Genomic DNA, 20689 nt, shown 5'->3' on the forward strand with positions numbered 1-20689 from the left:
AATTACATCCTACCTAAATTATTTTAATGATGTTTCCTGGGCAGTTGTCCAGTCAGTAAAACATTTTTTCACACAACAAAAAAAAAAAAAAGTTGGCAACTGGCTTTTCCGAAGGAGGAAGAAAAAAACCCTCATACCTGCAATTACAGTGATCCTTATCCTTTAACATGAGTACAGCCCATACACTTAACATTGTCTGGATTTGTATGTCAGGCAAAATGAACCATTTAAGTGCTGGATGAACATGACAAATGTGGAATTCCAAGAGTCATATGAATAGTGGTGGGGTTCAAATTTATCTTGATGGTGGAGGTAGAGAAAAAGTCATGGGATCAGTAAAATCAAAGTCTTATGGAACATGAATATGCACAGAAAATTTCATGGCAATCTGCCATGAGATATCTTATGTGTAAGAATAGTATTTTGGCCAAGGGGTGGTGCTAAAGGAAAGGTCACAAAGTGTCCAAACTGCAACAGGTTCATCTTCTGGTGACCATGAACGTCCAAAGCAGGATTTAATGGAAATCTGCCCATTTACTTTCTTGACAACTTAACATGGATCAAGGTGTTTGCCAAGGAGATCAGGAGTGTTACCAAATTCATCATCACTGTAACATCCATCTTACATTTCATGGCAGTCTGGCTGTATATGTTTCCTGATCAAACTCCTTCTGATGATAGTTTTTAAGTAAAGCAGAAAGCTTGAGGTTGGAACAACCTTTTTTCTGGAGTAACTTTACTCTTTTATGTGTTGAATATCAGTGGATCTCCTGGATTCAGAAATGTGATGAACAGAAATTCAGTTTTCAGCACATTAAAACATTAAAACAGCCCATTCACAGCAATATTCACCATGAAGAGACAATAACGCAGGTCCTTTTTTCCCTAAATTATTAAAGGTGTATATAAGTGTATATTGATATTTAATTTATAATAATCAGATGTCACTTGCTGCTCTCCTTGCAAGGATATACTGGTGCAATGATACTGATCATTCATTGTGATTTGTCCTGTATAACTTTTATTCAACGACATAGTTGTGTTTGTCCAAGATTAATGACGCCGAGAGACCTTAATAAGGGTCATTTTGAGCATCTAGCAATAAATTCACTTAAATGATAAGGATATCTTGGGGTTTAAATAATCAGCACACTATAATCAAAGCTTTTGTTTGACATTCCCGCAATGCAGCTTGATAAGTTAGAATAGGCTGTTTAAAGATATTTATCCAGCAAACACTGTCAGTTTGTAAGTTAGCTCATCTGTATTTGTGATAACACTGCTGACCCTTTACCTCTATGTAGGGTCACACACCAAACACACACACAGACACACACACACACACACACACACACTAGAAAAGACTGGCAAAGACCACAGGGACACTTTTTTCATTCAATTTATTTTGTTAGTTAAATTTCTATAGCAGGTGAGGGAACATAACGGTCACACAAGGGTTTTTCTTGAGCATAGTTTTCAGAAGTCACAGTGTTTTAGACATGGACAAGAACATTTAAAAAAAAAAATGACAATGAAGAAAGAAGGGCCAAGAGGAAACTTAAAAACAAGGTGTAACAGTGACACATTCCTACACACCTTCTCCTTCATGGTCCTCCAACTGCCCCCAAACAAACAAACAAACAAAAAAAAGGCCTCTGCTCTAAAGTGTTGTCAACCCCTCCCTCCCGTGAATCCCCCCATCCCAAAATGCAAACAGAACAAAACAACAAAACAAAATCAAACTCGGCAACAAATAGATATATTTATATATAATATATATTTACTCTTTAAAAATAGAACTTCAGTCTAGATACTAACATCTGTACAAACTACAAAAATAAAATTTTAATATAAATAATTTATATGGCATGACATTAACAATTTTTTTTGAAATAAACTACAAACCAATGCAGGAGCTCCCCCCTCAACCTCCTCCCTCTAAACTCCTCACCACTGTCTGACAACACCTCCTGGCTGTCTACGGTCAGATCAAACTGTAAATGGTGCTCTGTTCGTTTTGCTTAATTATTCACAACTGCACAGTAGCTACTTAACCTTTCTTTCATATTTACAAAAGAAACCGAAGCTGCCACTTAAAGAAATGACATAAAAAAAAAAGATCCGCATGATTTTCCCTGCAATTTAACCTGGCAGTGATGAGACCAATACTGAAGAACAACATAAACTTTGTAAAGCAAAGCCTAAGGATGAAAGAAAACGTGGCATATATGAGGTTTGTATTAAAAAAGACAAGTGAGACATTAGAAAGTGAGCGCGAGAAGATGAGTCAGAGCAGGTTGAAGCACTAAAAAGACTAAACTAACTCTGTTAGCCAGAGCTGGCTTGTATATTGTAATAAATGCAAATAATACCTATTATTATTATTATTATTATTATTATATTGATAATTGCACAGGGTCACAACAACATTAACATGTTACAACCCTAAAGCAGCCAGCAAAAGAAAAAAAAAAGAAAAAATAATAGTAACATTTTAAAAATCACTCCCTTTGCATTGGATTTTATAATTCCCTTTAAAAATAATACAAGCTGATGAACAACACGTCTGTCAAACACAACCTGACAAATGTGAACTTCACCTGCTGTAGAGCTTAGAAAAACTGCAGAATAAAAAAAAATCTTATCACAGCTCCTTCAAGTAGTTTAAAACTGCAGAGGACATTGGGGCACCCAGACAGATGACAGATGATGATGATGGTGAAAACTGACAAACACAAGTCTACTAGTGCTTCTTGACAAACATTCTGTGTCTGGACAAGACTGGGACAAAACAGGTAAAAACATATTTACACCAAAGCAAGAACATAATACTGAGCTCTGAATGCTGTGATAACAAGGAAAAGGGGACATATTGAAGGCACAACGGTTACTACTGTTAATAAAACAGTATCTGCTGTGTAATTCTCTGCTTTTTTTTCTTTACAGTGCACACTGTGACTGAGAACGTCTGTACTTTAAATGCAACAGAGAGTGTGTCAGAAGCAGAAGATCTCACAAAGTTAAAAGTATATATAGACATGAGGGGAGAAAGAGGGGGTACTGCATTTTTTAAGGCAAATCACTTAAAATTATTTTGAAGTGTAGCAGCAAAAAAAAAAACAAAAAACAAAAAAAACAAAAAAAAACATAATAATACAAATAGAAATAAAACACTGACCATGTATGTTCAATAGCCTAATATCTTAATAACATCTCACTTTTTGTGGACACTTTTTACATATAGCACATTTCTTATTCTATACACTGTGGGGGACAAAAATCAACCGCCCCACGAAAAAAATAATCTTTTACATCTGAACTTTTACACGAGAGTATACCCAAGTTATACAGTACTCTTTTAAATAGCTTCCCTCTTTTTTAGTATTAAAATATATACTCATAGATTTATATAATTCTTAAAACAAGTCAATTTTCTTAATATGTCCTTGAAATAAATCCTCCTCTTTTTTTTTCTGTGTGAAGTCTATGTACAGTTTAGAGTTCAAGACGTGATGTGACGCCGTGCGGGCGCCAAGGTGCTCTGGGAAGCAGCCAGAGACTCAAAAAGAGAGAAGGCGTGGTGTGTGAGAGAGTCTAGCAATCTTTGGCTGCCTGGATCCTCAACCCACCTGCAGCAGAGAAACAGAGAAAAGAAAAAAGTGTTAGACATTGCCGAACAAACATCCAAACAATGAGAAATTAAAGCTTGAATATCTACAAATAGTATTATCTCAATGAAAAAACACATTTTTCTTGATTTGTTGTTATGTTTAATGTCAGCTCTCAATATGCGTATTTGGAAGATTACAACTTAAACCTAAGATTGAATGGTTGCAGACTCACCTTGTGTCTTGTAGAGCTGATGCTCTGTCTGGCCCTGTGTTGCTTCCAAGTCCTGGAGCTCTAGAGAGTCTCTCTTACATGAAGAAAAGTTTGTTTTGTCACCACAAGTCCTCTTAGCAGCCTCAAAACAGTCCGACTCACTGTCTGTGTCAAAACCTTCATGCATGTAGCCCTGGTATGCCGCCCCTGGCAAGGTTGGATGCACAGCCACCGTCACGGAGGCTGTGGCCGTAACCATGGTAACAGGTCCCCCAGTGGAGCCTTGTTGCGTCGGCAGGGCGGAGTTGCTATTGCTATAGTTCGGCCCTTTAGTCCTGTTTGGCTGAGGCCCTCTGCCGTTCTGAGGCCTGGGGCCGCTTTGACAAGTCCTCCCAGGAAAGTGAGCTCTGTCGCTGGGCAAGCGTTGGCCCTGCTGCTGCTGTTCCCGCTTGTTTCCATCCCAGCACATAACTTGGCAGCTTAGAGGTGACTGTGTGTTGTGTGATTCACTTGCTGGTTCTATCCTTCCACCAGTGCCTGTTGTGTTTTCTCTGAATGGCTTCACCACCTACAACAAATAAAAAAAAATCATCATTTACTTTCAGAAAAACACACGACTTTGGAGAGCACTTATATAAGAATCTCTATTTTGTCAGTGTGGTCATGCAGCGTACCGTGAGCTTGGGGAAGGTGGGGTTCTTGCTGGCTTCCAGCAGTATGTGAGATGTAGCAGGTGGAACGCTGGTGTGCGTTGCTATGTATGCGCTCCGGTCACAGTACTTATAATCCTCCTCCCCGATCCCTGACGTGGTGGTCATCTCCGAGTAATACTCAGAGTCTGACGACTCTGAAAAAGCTTGTTGGCGAGCTGACCGGGGGTTGTGATGGCCCGTGTAGTACCCATGGTGGGCCATCGGCGGAGGCAGAGGAGGTTCTGGGGAAGGTGTGGGCAGGCGGCTGGCATTGTCAACTGGCGTGACCTCAGCTGGAGGGCCCATCATGGACAGGAGGACTGGCAGGAGAACCAAGCCATTCAACATCCCCAAAACAGTCAAGATGGCCAGCACAGCAAAGAAATACCTGAGGGAAGGGGTAATGATGGCTGTTAGTTAAGTTTGAACATAAAACTAAAAAATCAAACCTACAGTAGCTGCTGGCATCTTGTTAGCTTTCTGAAAAAAAAATCACTAATATCTCTTTTTTTCTCTGAAACAATAAGTGAGCAGCAATTATAGTAAGAAAGAGTTACTGAGCAATGACAGCAATCACACCTTGCTTGTTAGCTGGTAGCAGGTAGCTGCTAATTGTTAACTCAGTTGCTGCTTGCTGAATTTTAGCTGAGGTCAGGCAATACCAAAGCACTTCTGTGTTTACACTGAACAGGTCTGCCAACCCTTCTCTTCTCTCCTGGCTTATTGCTTGAATCAGCTATATCACACACACACACAGCTACACACACATGCATTTAAAAGTGCATATGCATACACACACACTCACACACTCATACAGCGCCACGATATATACATTCTCATTTTCATTTGCATCTTAAGGTTTTTAGGGTTTTGCCTGCAGTTCAGATGTAACAAAGTGTAAAAAATTTGACATAAATGTTAATTTTATAGGTTTTTCCTGCTCAAATTTTCTTATTTATGTGACAAAAAACATGAAGGATCACAGTGATGTTTCATATGGACAAGAACAGAAATACACACATGCGCGTGCACGACTCCAAACACACACACATAGTTGGCACATGAGGAAGGGAAGTAGCTCAGGGGAAGAAGTCAGGGAAAGCCCAGTGTTTGTGTATCAAAGGCAGGGGGGGCAAATCTGATTCCCCGCTCAGTCCAACTAAAACATGCTTTGATGCCTCCACTGTTGCTACAAGACTTTCTCTTGCTCTGTTTTTCACTCTGTGTGCATGAGTGTGTGTGAGCAGCGATTTTTTTTTTTTTTTTTTTTTTTTTTTTTTTATGCGTGTGCGTGCATCTCAGCGGAGCTCTGAGGAGGCCAGGGGTGGAGGCAGGCCACAAGAAAGAGCTCCCCAAGAAAATTAGAGAGGACTCCACTTAAACACTAACAGAAAGCAGAAAGAGAGAGACAGTGAGATGCTAACCACCAGCCAGACTTAAAGAAAAGAGAGAAGGGGAGAAAAAAAAAAAAAAAGATTGTTGGAATGAAGAAAAAAAAAAAAGAGGAAGCCAACAAGGACAGGGATAATAGCTGTGGAGTGTTATGGAAACATGCCTCTCTCCTCTGAATGGACTACTACAATGATTATTACTACTACTTAACTTGACAAAGGTCACTCTTCAGGAAAAAGTTCATGGTTTGCAAGTTGGGTGTGATTTCATTCTCTAGGAACCTCACCACCATTACGCATTTTAGCCCCCCTACTCTCTCTCACATATTTTCCCCTTCCCTCTCTAACCAGTGTCCTTGTTTTCTTCCTTTATCAGAAGCATAACGCATGTCATCCTAACCAGTTTTGACAAAACACTTCAGGGAGATATTTTCAATTTTTTACTCTCTCTGCTCAAACCATGCTTTCCTTAAAACCACACACAGATATTCAATCAGCGTGCTTGATTGAATTAAAGCTCATTCACGCGCAGGCGCTGAAATCACAAATGGGACATCATCATTTTTACGGCGTTTTTCACTCGCTTATCTTACTCCGAAACTACACAAAAACGAGGGAAGAGCGAGACAGAAAGAAAAAGAGCGAGACATTGGTGGGACCTCCAACAGCGTCTCACTGTTAGGAATTCTGTTGTTTATATAAACTGTAATCTTTTCCATTCGTTGTCAGAGCCTGGGGAGTCGTGTGTGTATGTGTGTGTGTGTGTGTGTGTGAGAAAGACAGCGTAAGTGTTTACATGCCTGTACATATGTGAATTTCTCCTTGTGTGTGTGTGTCTGTGTGCACGCATATGTGCCCGGCATGTGTGTGCATGCATGTAACTGTGTGTGTGTGTGAGAGGACTCTGCGCAGAGCTGAATTAGGCGTGCTGTTTATTCAGTGCATTACAAGGCCAGGAGATGTTTACAGCAGTATATTTATGCTACTCCCCAGCTAGCCAGCTCTGGCTTGCCCCATTCACCCGACCACAGCTACAGCTACAGCTAAACAAGACCTCCAACAGAGATACTAGACGCCTCTGTCTCCCTTTCTTGCCCCGTCCTCTGAAAATGATCTCTCACACAACGACGGCAGAAAAGAAGAAAAACAAAATGCTGAAAACGTTTTCTCGGACTCTCTTAATCTCAATCCAACTTCCCATTATTTCTGCATATTTACACCTCTTAATCAATCCCATCCAACACAGCGGAGGATCCGCTCATCTAACATCCATCCTCCCACCCACCAGGACCATGTATCCATGCAAGGAAGCCACCCTCAGAGTACTTCTCCTCTCTCTCTCTGCTTCTGTCTCTGTTTCTGCAGAAAAAAAAACTGTGCTTTTTATGTCATGGAGGACTGCTGCAGTCTGTGAGCTCAAGGTTGTGGTTTCGGGTTTGGGCCGAGACCACATTCGGCTGAAAAACATCGAGCTATTTGCCTTTTTTCCACTCTGACCATGAAACAGTGGTAGAAAACACACACATACACATGCGAGTATACACACGCATACACACACACACACACACACAATCTACATGCACACACACATAGAGGGCAGTGATGTCTGTTGGTGGGCTACAGACCATCTGACTGGCTGACCAGTTCAAATTTAGCTCCATTTTTTATTACGGCACCCAACATGGAAGGAGAGAATGCCAAATGGATGATAGGAATTTTTACAGATTCCCCTGTGTGAATGTGTGTGTGTGTGTGTGTGAAAGAGACAGAGAGCGAGTGAGAGAGAGAGAGCGAGAGACACCACCCAGTGGGTAGCAGAACACTTCCATGTTTACGAGCAGCTGCTACACACCCTTGATGTTTTCCCCATTTGTTTTGCTCTGAGGCTGGAGAGACGGTTGCGTGTGTGCCCAGATTGACAGAACCAGGTGCATATTTGTCACTGTGTGTGTCTGTGTGTGTGTGTGCATAAATAGGGGTATAGCATTTCCACCTGCATGCACCCCTGACCCCCCACAAGGCTTTCTCCCATCCCCTGAGTGAGGCTAGACAACTGGCCCCACACACACACACACACACACACATACACACAATCACACAAACACCAATGGTGTAAAACCAAAACACTGCGTCTCCTGAGGGTAACACATGGGCTGTGGAGGGTAGTGTGAGTACTGTCACTCACACACACAAAGTGAGCACATGTGTATTTCACCTGACTTGTCAAATGCACATACAAAGCTACACACACACACACACACACAGTAGCAAATACACTGCATCTCACCTCATGATGAAGTCAAACTCTGACCCCGCCAGCATGAGAACGCCCAGCAGCGTAGAGATCGCTCCGTCAACCACTGGGGCAAACATGTGCTCCAGAGCCACTGCAGAGCGCTTGTTTCTGTTGCCAATCGCTGTCAGGAAACCCTGCAGCGGAGGGGGGTGGGGGGGGGTGGAGGGGGGGGGTGGGGAAGAGAAATGAGTTGGAAATCTTGCCGATCACACAAAACTTGTGCTTGCGGCGAGGCCTGGCACGCTTCGGGATTCCTGTATTTGGTTTTGTTGGGGATCACTACATTGTACTACAAGACAGCACACTAGGCTAGAAAGAAAGTTTGGAGCTGCCAGCATGAATCAGGAAGCCAGAATTCTAAGTTTCCTAGTAAATCTTTAATCACACGTATTTTACGTAAATCACTTTCTGTTTTAAGCAGAGCCACAGGAGCTTGTGTTTTGCACTGATTTTAAAACTAATAAAAATGATTGCTGAATATGGCTTATTGCCTTTATAAAATGGCAAAAGCAAATCATTGAGAAAATAAAACATTTAAGCAACAATTAAGAAATCATATTAATGATTAAGTGTAAATTTTCCCGCAAACAACACTTAAAAGTAGCCATACATTCGTGGTTTTAAATCATATTACCAGCAACTCTTTTGTAGTCACAGGTTGGTGATTATTAGGTATGAGGACCTGAAGTATCAGGTTTCAAGTAAAGAAGGTGTTTACTTGCGGGTGCTCAGTCCTTCTGACTGTTAATTCATGTGTGTGCTCTAACTTGTGCCTGTGGACTTACCAGCGCGATGTGAACGGTGAACTCCACTCCGATGCCCACCGAGGCGATCAGGATGACCACGGGGATGGCGCTCAGCTTGATGCCAATCAGACCCATGATGCCAAACAACTCCACCGTCATCATGGCCAAGATAAACACCTGATGAGAAGAAACAGAAAGAAATTGTTACATACCGAGTGGTTTTTTTAACCGCAGATATTTGAGCACAACAGCACGAGGAAGCGGAAAGCAAGTAAATAGTGAAATAAAAGTAAAAGCATGCAAACAGTAAAAGTGAATTTATGTGTTTCCTTAGTGACTGGAGTTGAGCTCTTTTGCCTCTTCACCCCACACAATCTTTGACCCTGTACTCAGGATCTCAACCACATAGCATCAAATTACCCACCCTAAGGCTAATACCTTCCCCTTCTCCCTCCCTGCCTCCCCCTCCTCGCTCCATGCTTCTTTTTCTCTTCTTCCTTCCCAGAGGTGGTCGTAATGATTGACAGAGCCTGAGACAACAGAGTGCGGGCACTCTGTCACTCCCATAACACCTCATGTACATCTTTCTGTTTGTGAAAATCCAATACTCTTATTCTTTCACAAGACAGCAGCCCGATATTACTTATTTTAGTGTTTCCGATATTTTAATGGAACATCTGAGTAATGCAGTGTTTCTTTTTGTTAATGTTTTAATAGTAAATGTGTGATGTTACTGTAAACCGCAATACAAACAGCAACAACAAGTCTTAAAGAACAAGGAGGAGAAAGCTGTTCCCGGCCAATGGGAGCGTTTGATCCCAGCAGGGCCTCCGAGCTGGGGCACGGTTAAATTGGAAATGATAAAAGCCGTTTTACTGCTCGACCGCATACAGGCCGGGTGAAACCCTCACAGGCAGGCTGATGCTTGGAAACCATACGTGCGCGTAGCTGTGCCTCTCTCTCTGTCTGAGGAGATTGTGTTGTGTTGCTGTCTCAATCAGTGCAGCTAGAGACGGCTACTTAAATTAAAACACATTCCAACTGAAACTGGAACTGTTGTTGAGCTACACTTTAGCCCCCCAATGGTCGTGGATATGTGGATGTGTGTGCATTTGGGGGGCCACCGGTCCCACCAGCTTGTGTGTGAAATGTTTTCCAACCGCTGAACACTCAGACTGTCTCTTTCTCTCTCTCTCTCCCTCTCTCTCACACACACACACACACACATGCACACACATCTCTGATGGATGGGTTGAGCAGGCCAAGGTCGCAACTGGGCAGATCTGTCCTGTCCCCAAGTCTCTCCCTCTCCCTCTGACAAAAGCAGCAAGGGAGTTGGAGGTAGAGGCTTCAGGAGGGCAAAGCCTTTCTTGCTCCTTTGCATTTCCTTTTCTAAGGCCGGCCCAGCCTACATTAGAATGACAAAGGTCCCTGTGTGTGTGTGTGTGTGTGCGAGCGCGCGCACTGGCCCTCCGCAGAGAAAAAGGGGCCCCCTAGACAGCGTTATTGAGCTGTGCTAAGAGGGGTGAGAAGAAAGTGAGAGGAAGATGAGAGGGAGGAAGGGACTAATGATGTTGTTGAGGTAGCATGAGGTGGAAAAAGTACGACAAATAGCAAAAGATGGAAAAGAAGAGGAGGATATGATGAAACATCATAGACTAAACTGATTGTTGACTTACAATAATGCCGGCGGTCCAGGGGTTGAGCAGGAGAATGGCACAGACCAGGAAGGTGCAGGCCAGCACCACGCTGATTGCCAGCAGGAACCAGTGTCTGAGGCCGATGTACTGCTCCCAGAATAGGAAGGGGTAACCGTTGGGGTAGTTGAACACACCCTTTCGGCTGAACTCGTCGCAGATGGCCCGCACGCTCTCGATGGCTTCCACGAAGTCGCTGGCCTGCCGAAGGCCGTTCAGGTAGAAAGGGAACTGAGCAAACTCCAGGGGCTCTGCCGCCGGGACTGCAAGGAAGGAGGGAAAGGGAGGTGGTACAAAAAGTGAGTTGCAGGTGACAGAAAGTCAGCTTCTTCTGATTGCTGCTATACATGTGATGAGACACTTACTGCGCAGGTTTTCCCCCGTGGTGTCGTACTTGTCGTGAATCCACTCTCTGGGATGGGGGTAGAAGTTGGCCTGAGAGGCAGCATAGCCCAGTGGATCATTACTGACCCAAACTGTCAGGTAAATGTAAAACACCTCCGGGGGGATCAGACCCTCTGCATCCACCAGCCGACGAGAAGTTAGCTAGAGAAAAATGATTCATTTGTTGAGTTTTTTTCTTCAGGATAAATAGTATAAAGACAGGTCCACATACAGTAAGAGTGACATGTGGATTCTGTTTTAAAGTGTTTTCTGTAGCTCTTGGACATACCTGGCTGTAGTTGAAAGGCTCTTTCTTGGAACCGGTCTGGATGAGGAGCTTGTATGCCAGAGCGCCGTCTTCTGTGCCATTACGATAGCTGTCAGAGGTAATCCTCCCCGCCAGCCAGTCAGCATCAAAAGCAGCCTGAAGACCTGCGTGAGAGGTAAAACAGAAAAAAAGGTTATTGTGGTTGTCATTTATAAATATTACCTCTTCTTTTATCATAACTAACTTTTATCATAACATCATAATTACAAGAGCTGTCTGTCTATGTGTGCAATGATGACGAAAGTGTGGAATATCAAGTTTCCTTTTCTGCCGCTTTTTTTCAGCTGGCTCTTATTGACCTGTTAGCTATTACTTCCTCCTGACTGGGCCTCTGACACGTCCTAGCCTGAGGACACACACACACACACTCACACACACACACACACACATGCATAGATAACCTATGACCCCAACCCGTCTACTGCACCACCCCTGAGCCCAGGTGGATGAGGGTAAACAGTGTGACTGAACTTTCAGTCACCCTTTGCACATTCTCACCCCCATCCCACACATCCATTCACTCCTGTCTTTAGTAACAAGCACACCTGAAAAAACCTGTTGCACCCTCTACCGGATTCTGACATCATCAGATATCAGTAATCCTCAGGGGGGAAAAGAGTAAATTATCACCTGACTCACTCAAAAAAAAAAAACATTACTGAGCCTGTATTCTTACCTCTGAGCCAGTCCTGGAAGTAGTGCAGCCACATGCGGGGCAGTTTGTTGTCGCTGTCTCTGACCACATATTTAACAGAGTTGAAGGCATTGTGCAGCTGGATCAGCAGCCGCTGTGACCTGGCGTAATCAAATCTATCCATGGTCACCAGGTACATGTTGTAGAAGGAGAAATACTTGAACTGGGCGTCGATGAAATCGTACTCCTTGGTGTCGCGTGGCACAATGTCGGTCAGGTAGAGGCCATCGTGCACCATGGTGGTCCCATATAGGCTGAGGCCCAGGAGGCCTAGGAAGAGGACAACCACGATGGCTTTGCTCTTGGGTTTGAGGAGTAGAGGGGCATATTTCTCCCTGGCAAAGCTTGCCAGATTCCAGTGCAGGAACGGGAGTGGGACGCACTCCTTTCCTGATTTGGAGTCCTCCACCTGAGCTAGGAGGTCCCGAGTGGAGCTGGAGGTAGGGGTGAAGAGCTGGGAGCCGTAGGGGTCTGGCACAGAGGTGGTGGTGGGGGAAGGTGTGATGGCTAGAGGGGGTAAACACAAGGACTTGTCAAACGCTGATAAATAGAAGTACAAGTGGAGACTGGTGTTTTTACTATACTAAAACATAATTGTGAGAAGCTTTATTCACCTTGAGCCTGGGAAGTGGGGCAGAGGATGATGGAAGGAGGGCTGGTGGAGATCTGAGAGGTAGGCGGTAGGATCGTGACGATATGCTGGCCGGCTGCGTCGCACTGCGTGAACGCCTGTACCGTGGTGGTTATTTGGGTGCTGGTGGTGATGGTTGATCCCGCTGTGTACTGGTGCGTGTGCGCTGTTGCTGTCGTGGGTGTGTGCGGCTGCTCTCCGGCGTCCGACAACTCATGGGGAGAGAGGTGGATGACACGGTCAGAGCAGGGGCTGTACAGGCAGCAGAGGACGTCCAAACGCTTGTCTTCGCGCCGGTGGAGGTCCAAACTGAGGATGGCAGGGAAGATGAGCAGCACCATGGCGAAGTTAAACACGACCACAATGGCCGCCTAGGGAGAGAAATGCAGACAGAAAAAAAAGAGAAAAAAAAAACGAGGTGAGAAGAGACAGAGAACAGCATGTGAAATTACAGACACCCTACCCCAGCTGGGGAGATTCAGGGCTCCATTTTTTTTAGTATCTCAGACCACAGCCCAGAAAGTAAAGAAAAGCCTTACTCTAAATCACCAGCCAGGAATACTAAGCAAGCCAGGAGGGGAGAGGGATAGAGAGACTGAGAGAAAAGAAAGAAAAGAGGGCCAGAACGAAAGAACTGCTAGAAAGAATGAGAGAAAGAAGCAGGGAGGGGGTGGGGGGGTGGGGTGGGGGGGGATATATATGTTGCGAGTCTGAGCAAAACCATCACCCTTCACCACCACCACCGCCGCCTCCCCACTCACCCCAGCCCCTGAAGCTGACATTCTAACTGGCTGTGGTTTCCAGTGTGTGTATGTCTATGTGTGCGTATTTGTGTGTGTGCTTGTGTGTTTTCGGACCACCCACAGTTAGTCACAGATCAGAGCAAACCGCCTTGACGGGCCAGTGATATACTGATCCACTCCTCCCTCCCTCTCCCTCTAGCTCTCTCTCTGTCTGTTCATCACTCTCTTTGCTCTGATTATTCCACATTACACACATGCACACACACACACACACACACACACACACACACACACTTAAGAACATACACACACACAAAAATGTTGGCCCTGTAGGTGCTGCGGCAATAAAACTGGGAACAAAGGCTTTCCTTGCTCTGAATAAATGTCACCTCTCTTAAGTTATCTCTTTCATTTTCAAAGGAGCCTCAGGCCTCTTGGTGTGTGATTGTGTACATGTGTTTATGTCTGCGCGCTTGTGTGTGTGAGAGAGTGCGTACAAAACATACCTGCAAAGAGAAAGCTCTCAAGGCCGGGATGGGTACGAGAGCAGCCATAAAGAAAGCGATCATGTTGTTGATGGAAGTCAGAGCCACGCTGGTGCCTGTACGACGCAAACAGTCTCCCGTCCGCTCCTTGAAGGCAAACACAAACACAAGTCAGAGGAGAAGGAGAGGAGAAGAGAGGAGATGAGAAGAGAGGAGAAGAAGAGACTCTTAAAGGTACCTTAAAGGGGATGTTACTTCCGGCCTCTGTGAAGGAGTGAGCCAACAAAAACATGTCATCCACACCAATCCCTAGTGCCAGGAAGGGAAGCACCTGGGATGGGAAACGATGGGAGAGCAAGAACAAAGGGTCAGAATGAACATTTGAAGTGTGTGACATCAAAACCCGGGCTTTAAATCAAAAGAGGACTCCCTCAAAGATCTAGCCTCCTAGTAAACTGCAGTACACTATATCATATATGTGGTTTTTCTTTGAGTTGTACCTGTGTGGTAGCAGCATTGAAAGAGAGGCCGAGCAGGGAGCAGAGACCCAGTCCTGCAGCCACTGACAGGGCCACCAACAGCACCCCGGCAAGTCCCACGGCCCCCTGGGACTTGGCACAGTCCCACCTTAGCATGGTCACACAGGCATAGGCCAGCTAGAGAGGACACATACATATAAAATTATTACTACTAATCACTGGAATAAAGGACACATTGTAAATATTTTCATTAACTCAATTATTATGCTCACCATGAGCAGGTATCCTCCGGCCACCCTGATGACGCTAACGTCAGAGAAGGATTTCATGATGTCGTTGAGGGTGGTGGTGGAGAAAGCGTGGATGGACTGGCTGGAGTTTGTTGGGATGCTCTGGTGGACCACCTGAGGGATAAATATCAAAATAATGGTCATGAGCGCCACTAAATACTCCCATATCCAAAATGTCAGACATACAACACTTGTTTTTTTTTCTTCCCATAGTCCCACTAGTGCTTCCTCAGTTCTTTCCTACCACCTCATATTTTAGGGCCCTAAAACAGAAAAAGCCCCCCTGTCCCTTTGACATGTGTATGTGCGTGAGAGTAAGCACGAATGTGTGTTTTTACGTGTGCTAGCTGTGTGTGTGTGTGTGTGTGTGTGTGTATGCGTATAACAACTGAGGAGTAATGAGCACAGATGCCAGAGGTTGTGAGGTCAAAGGTGAAAAGGATGGGATCACATGGCTCAGGAGGCTGCTTTCTCTACTCAGTGCCATGAATGGGCCGACGCTATTTTACCTGTAGGCGTTTAGTCATCACTCACAATCTCGAACGGATCTGTTCTTGTTCTTTAATGTGTGCGGAGGAGGTCCTGTGTCTCTGTTGTATGAGTCTGATTGCCCTCCCTCCCTTTCCTCATGTCCCTCACTTTTCTCCCTCCCTCTTTCCTTACCCTCACCGTGGTGGGTGTCAGCTATCACAGCAACAGCTTGTTCCTATAACTAGTGCTCTGACAGAGAGAGATGATTGGCCCACCACACACACACACACACACACACACACACACACACACACTTAACTGCCCTGCGATTCGCTTTACAAGGAAGCTGAAGACTGATGGAATTCAGACACAGCAGAGTAAGTCCCATGCAACATATATGTGTGTGTACACCAAAGCAAAACAAGCCTCCATAGGAACAGGGGAAAGCCTCCTCATTTTTCTCATTTGTTCTCTGATTCTGTAGCTTTTCAGTGAGGCATGTGCATTCAGTAGTACGTGAAATGTGTATGTGTGTTCCTTCGTACCTCCACAAACTTCCTCTGCCAAGACTCCAGGATGGCAGTGGCCTTTTCTTCATTCCAGTTGATGTCATGAATCTCGTAGTCGTCTTTAAAGTGCTCATATAGCTGCTTAGGACTCATCAACAGGAACATGGTTTGGAGAGCCTCCGCGCTGCAAAACACCCACACACATACTGTAAGCTTGGGACACATGAGAAACGCAGGCTCGCCCTGCAAACGTGGTTTATTGTGTGTCGAGCTGAGACGAAACCTCAACTGCTTCATCCATCTCAAAACTAGCACATTAAAAATCATCCAGTCTGGCTGTTTAGACGTTCTTGGTATCCCTAACCCTTATAGCAGCATGGCTTTCTGTGAATGGCTAAAGGCAGGTGTCATTTCTTCTAGGATTTGTCCGCCTGCCCGCCTGCCTGTCTGTCTGCCAATGTAAACAGCTAAAAGCAGGTGTTATCTAATCTGTCTGTCTGACGTTCTCTCGGCTGCGATCCCAGATGTCCTCAGGTTTTCTTGGCCCGGGCAGAGTGAGTAGCAGTACTGCTCAAATTGTGAAAGAGATGATCATAAATCACATCCAAGAGTAAGTGTGGCTCTTGCAGATGGGACGGGAATCCTTTTTCATTCAAGGCTCTATTGGGCTTGTGTGGGTCATGATCTGGGCTCTGACCCAATGCTTGTCACTCCATTTGTATTGGCCATGCTCTCAAATCCACTTGAAGTCAATAAGAAAAAAACAAAGCTGTCTTATTAGGAGACTTCAGCTTCAGAAAAATGTAAGTTTGATTGTTTTCCTCCTTCTTTTTCTTCTTCAGTACCTTACACTACAAATGTGTAGCAGGGTAGCTTTATGTGGCTGTCAGTCATGTTTAATTGGTCTATCCTGGACCAGGGTCATGCAGGAAACCGATCCCTCTCGGTACAAGGCATTCCTAGCATGTGTCTGTTGGGTTATTAGGGGTTACACAGATTCCACAGTCACGGCGGCTCACAGACTGGCTGCCTGCTCGGCTGGTAGTAATCACACCCCCGCCTTACAACATCTTCCAATAAGACAAGAGGAAACCTACTGCATACTGCGTATAATCACCTGAAGCTGTTTCCTTACATTATGTCTTAAAATCTACATCCAATAAATACAAACACACCTCAGCAGAGTCTCCTGGCTGCTCTTTACTCGCCCTCCCAAGATCAGCTCCTCCTGCCAGTGCATGAACTTCCGGCTGAAACCATGGCAACCACCCTGGAGACGCCCAGCAATGTCAGGACTCTGCACAGAAGGACGGCAGCAGAGAAATATGTTAGACGTATTTGTACATTTTGAGCCACTTTCTTCACCTACTTACTGCAGATTTGTGTACATAATGACTGAAGTTGCATGCTTATGTGTGAGTTTACCTCTCCTTGCTCCTTGTTGGGTGCACTGATAGGGCAGTCGGGGTCTGAGGGGTCTAGACAAGGCCTGTTCATGTAGGCATGGCCCACCTACAGAATCACACAAAAACATCAGTACATGGGAAAAAGTATGCAAGTAGGTAAGTAACTAAGTCATTCATTCAGTAAATCAGTGTGAAGTTGTGTGTCTCACCTGTGCTTTGTCCAACATCTCCTTAAATCCTTCCAGTGAAGTGAACTGACTCAGTTCCTCCATTAGCTTGACTGGATCGAGATTCATCCACTGGATATCTGGCATACCCCTAGAGAGCAAAGACATACTTGTGATTATCATCAACCCAAACATATTCTATTCATAATATGAAGAAGAAACTGTAAATATGCTTTAGGCTCTGTGCTCTCTAATGTCACTATATGCCGGCTTTGAATTCCTGCTACTGTGTGCAAGAAAAGCTATGATTCTTTCAGTTCATTTCAATTCTCTCTCCCTCGTTGTGCTGAGTTACGCAGGAGCATAGCGGCAGATACAGGATAAAATAGCGTTTATTATCCTGTTTCACGCTGCCACAATGCCCAGGGAAAAGGCACGGTGGCTGCCTGCTCGCTTCCATTCCTCCATGTCCTGCACTGAGTCATAACGATTACCTCTGCCTCCCAAACATCTTGATAAGGAGGGAGGGAAGGGGCGAGGTTGGGAGGCTATAAGGGAGGGAAATAGGTAAGGGATGAGAGGAGAAGCAAAGAAGGGACTTTCATACTGTTTGTTAAGGGATGCCTGAGTCCACCATCCTCCTTCTTCTTATGATAAATTCAGAATTCGGTCTATAAATCTACACTAAACTATTAAACAGTTTTCAGATGCTTTTGGCTTTTAGAGTCTATCCACCGAAGTGAATTATGCTTTGAAGTTATCATAAATTTGTAGCTGTATATCATACTTTGGCTTACATCACTAGCTCTCTCTGTGGTTTGCAAAGCCTTGTTTTTACTGCGTTTATGAAATTTTCAAATCACAATTGAACTGATAAAGAGATGTTTCACCTGTCTACAGAATGGCAGGATTATCTTAAAGTGTCATTTTTTACCAGTTAAGGATTTGTACTTGAAGTAAAGCAAACAAGAGGATTCTGTGATTCGGTGCAAGAAAACACTTAAGGATGGATGGACGTTTTCTGCGGTGAGACAAAGTAAGACAGAAGTCAGCCAGAAAGAGAGAGGAATAAAAGAATCCCAAAGTATCTCAACTCTGGGCTCAATCTCCCTCCAATGGCTCATGAAGAGAGCTCCTCTCCTATTCCCACATACCAGGGTCCCTTTTGCTGCTGCTCGCAAAGACACACTCCTTTATCAGCTAGTTTTTGCTTGAGTGAACCGGGCCTGGGCCCTTTTGTTTTTTCATAGATTGCTGCTCTTTGTTCTCCCAAGTTTTTTCTCTCTCTCACTCACTCATTCTTCCTCATTCTCTTTCCCAATCTGCCTCTCTCCCTCTTCCCTCTCCCTCTTCCCCTTTCTCTCTCTCTATCTCGCTCTTCTTTTTTTTTTTTGCATTTAAAACCAGGGCTGAAGTGAAGCGGAAGCTGACTAGGGGGACACTGGCCTCAGTGACCACCCCCAGTTCTCTTCAGCTTTGCAAGAAAAAAAAAACGAGTAAAAAACTACAATTAATAAATAACAACAGATGTTGAGCACTTTGTGTGATTTAGTGGAATACTTGGAAGACGTGTGAATCATCAAAGACCCCATCTCCCACTCTTTCACTCTGCTTTCACACAAACCAACTGGGAGATGCTAAGGATGGGAAACTTGTGTTTGTTTCTGTATGTGCTGGCTTGTCATGCAACATACCGCTGTCAGCTCTACACAGACATATCAACAAATAATTTGTTTGCAAAGAAACATCTGCTACGGTCTAAACTATCTTTTATAAATGAGGGCCTCAATTGAAATATCACTTCTGACGACAAAAAAAAGCTCTCTTTCAGTGACTCAATTTCTCAAGAGAACTTCGGCCCAAAAAAAGGGGAAGGAAAAAAAAAACCTGAATCCGCAAATGCCCAAATACGCCCAGACTCCACTGTTAACCGTCTTGTAGCCTCTCTCTGTCTTTCTCGGGGGACTTGAGGCTTGAATACTGCCCATTTTATTTGTTGGACAACTTGGGAGCTGGGAGCCCGGGGCATTACCATGAGAATGCCGAGTGTTAGCCGTGAGCTGACAAAGCCGGCCCCCCTCCCTCCTCCGGGGCCCCTGCGCTGATGGACACTCACTCGTAAACTGAAAGAATGCTTACCATTGTCTGACCCAAAGGGCTCCCCTGCCACCACCACCACCGCCGCCTCCCCGCCCTCCGTTCTACCAACCCACCACCCAGTTGCTGCTGCAGCCATCTCCTCTCTCTCCATCCCTCCCTCACTGGCTGCATCTCTCCGTCACTTTCTCTCTTTGAATTTCTCTGTCAGGGCACCCCCCTCCAGTCCCTCTCTGGGCCCTAAAAGAACTCTATTACTGACCGCTGCTGTCAGTCACAGCACCCACTGACAGACTACTGAAAGCCCAACTGTATGTCTCCATCGAGCATGTGTTAAAAGTTACGGACCCCTCCAAAAGCTCTAGACTGCAACGTCAGATGGAAGCAATGACAGCAAAGGGAGAGCCAAGAGTTTCTATGAAATGTTTTAATATGAAAAAAAAAATGAAGTTGGGTCAAATATTCCAAGACTTACGGTAAATAGGCGGAGCCTCCCTGTAGTTTTGCCCCTTCCCAAAAACAGTCCAATGGGGTGATTATCATACAGGGGAATAGCTTGTCAATCATCTGGGATCAGGAAACAGAAGGGAAACATGATTAAACATCACAAATCTGAAGTTCCTGGAAATATTTAATCAATGACAAAAAATGTAAGTGTTCCTTTATTAACTTACCCTTTCAATCATGACATTTTCTATAATAGGGACTCCTGATTTATAGCATATTTTGTTAAGATCCCACGATCTATGAAGAAGAAAACAATTTTTATCGTTGACAATAATGTATACACAAGAAAACTCTTTGCGTAACATGTCTGTGGTCCACTTACTTCCCAAACAGAGACACCTGGACCTTGCTGGCTGACAGGGCAGCCTCCATGTGAACCAGCAAAGCGTCCTGGGTAAGAATATTGGTGCCCTCCTCTTTGGGGGTCTGGATGAGCATCTGTGAGGTAAACACTGACTCCTCTCCCTGCTTCTCCCTGGTGTAGCGAAGCTCCTGGCTCACCCGACTGCCAGCTAAAGGAAACAAAAAAATAAAGGATTAATGAATACCGAATCCTTGAGAGATATAGACAGACACACTGTATATTATGCTTACATTAATACAGAATTTCCTCAATGCTTCACGTACAAAGACACACACACACATTTGGATCCTATAACAGAGTGTCTTGCGTGCGTACATATGCACACGCACTTACACAAGAACACACACATATATCGACCAACGCCCTTGGCCTTCGCCAGTGTTGGTTTTGAAGGCACTTCACACAAGTCAGCGTCTGGCCAAGAGAAATGAGTAATACAGCTTCTCATTGGCTCCTTCTGCGAAACAGATGTGCCCTGTTAGAAAACCAG

General features: G+C 44.6%; 1 protein-coding gene across 1 annotated transcript in view; it reads right to left on the reverse strand.

The window, feature by feature from the left end:
* Positions 1 to 1385: 1385 nt before the first annotated feature.
* ptch2 (patched 2) overlaps positions 1386 to 20689 on the reverse strand; it is a 30868-nt gene continuing 11564 nt past the window's right edge. The window contains exons 3-23 of the mRNA XM_067605791.1: positions 20158 to 20347; positions 20003 to 20072; positions 19804 to 19895; positions 17274 to 17382; positions 17084 to 17170; positions 16834 to 16955; positions 15695 to 15842; positions 14661 to 14792; positions 14410 to 14565; positions 14148 to 14240; positions 13931 to 14056; positions 12665 to 13052; positions 12033 to 12557; positions 11318 to 11460; positions 11010 to 11190; positions 10627 to 10907; positions 8987 to 9124; positions 8193 to 8335; positions 4497 to 4902; positions 3844 to 4390; positions 1386 to 3629 (exon numbers count right to left, since the gene is read on the reverse strand). Of these exons, the coding sequence (XP_067461892.1) occupies positions 3595 to 3629; positions 3844 to 4390; positions 4497 to 4902; positions 8193 to 8335; positions 8987 to 9124; positions 10627 to 10907; positions 11010 to 11190; positions 11318 to 11460; positions 12033 to 12557; positions 12665 to 13052; positions 13931 to 14056; positions 14148 to 14240; positions 14410 to 14565; positions 14661 to 14792; positions 15695 to 15842; positions 16834 to 16955; positions 17084 to 17170; positions 17274 to 17382; positions 19804 to 19895; positions 20003 to 20072; positions 20158 to 20347 (4112 nt within the window). The 3' untranslated portion in view covers positions 1386 to 3594. The remainder of the gene's footprint in view (positions 3630 to 3843; positions 4391 to 4496; positions 4903 to 8192; positions 8336 to 8986; positions 9125 to 10626; positions 10908 to 11009; positions 11191 to 11317; positions 11461 to 12032; positions 12558 to 12664; positions 13053 to 13930; positions 14057 to 14147; positions 14241 to 14409; positions 14566 to 14660; positions 14793 to 15694; positions 15843 to 16833; positions 16956 to 17083; positions 17171 to 17273; positions 17383 to 19803; positions 19896 to 20002; positions 20073 to 20157; positions 20348 to 20689) is intronic.

Source organism: Thunnus thynnus, chromosome 12, assembly GCF_963924715.1.
Source record: "Thunnus thynnus chromosome 12, fThuThy2.1, whole genome shotgun sequence".
Taxonomy (NCBI): domain Eukaryota; kingdom Metazoa; phylum Chordata; class Actinopteri; order Scombriformes; family Scombridae; genus Thunnus; species Thunnus thynnus.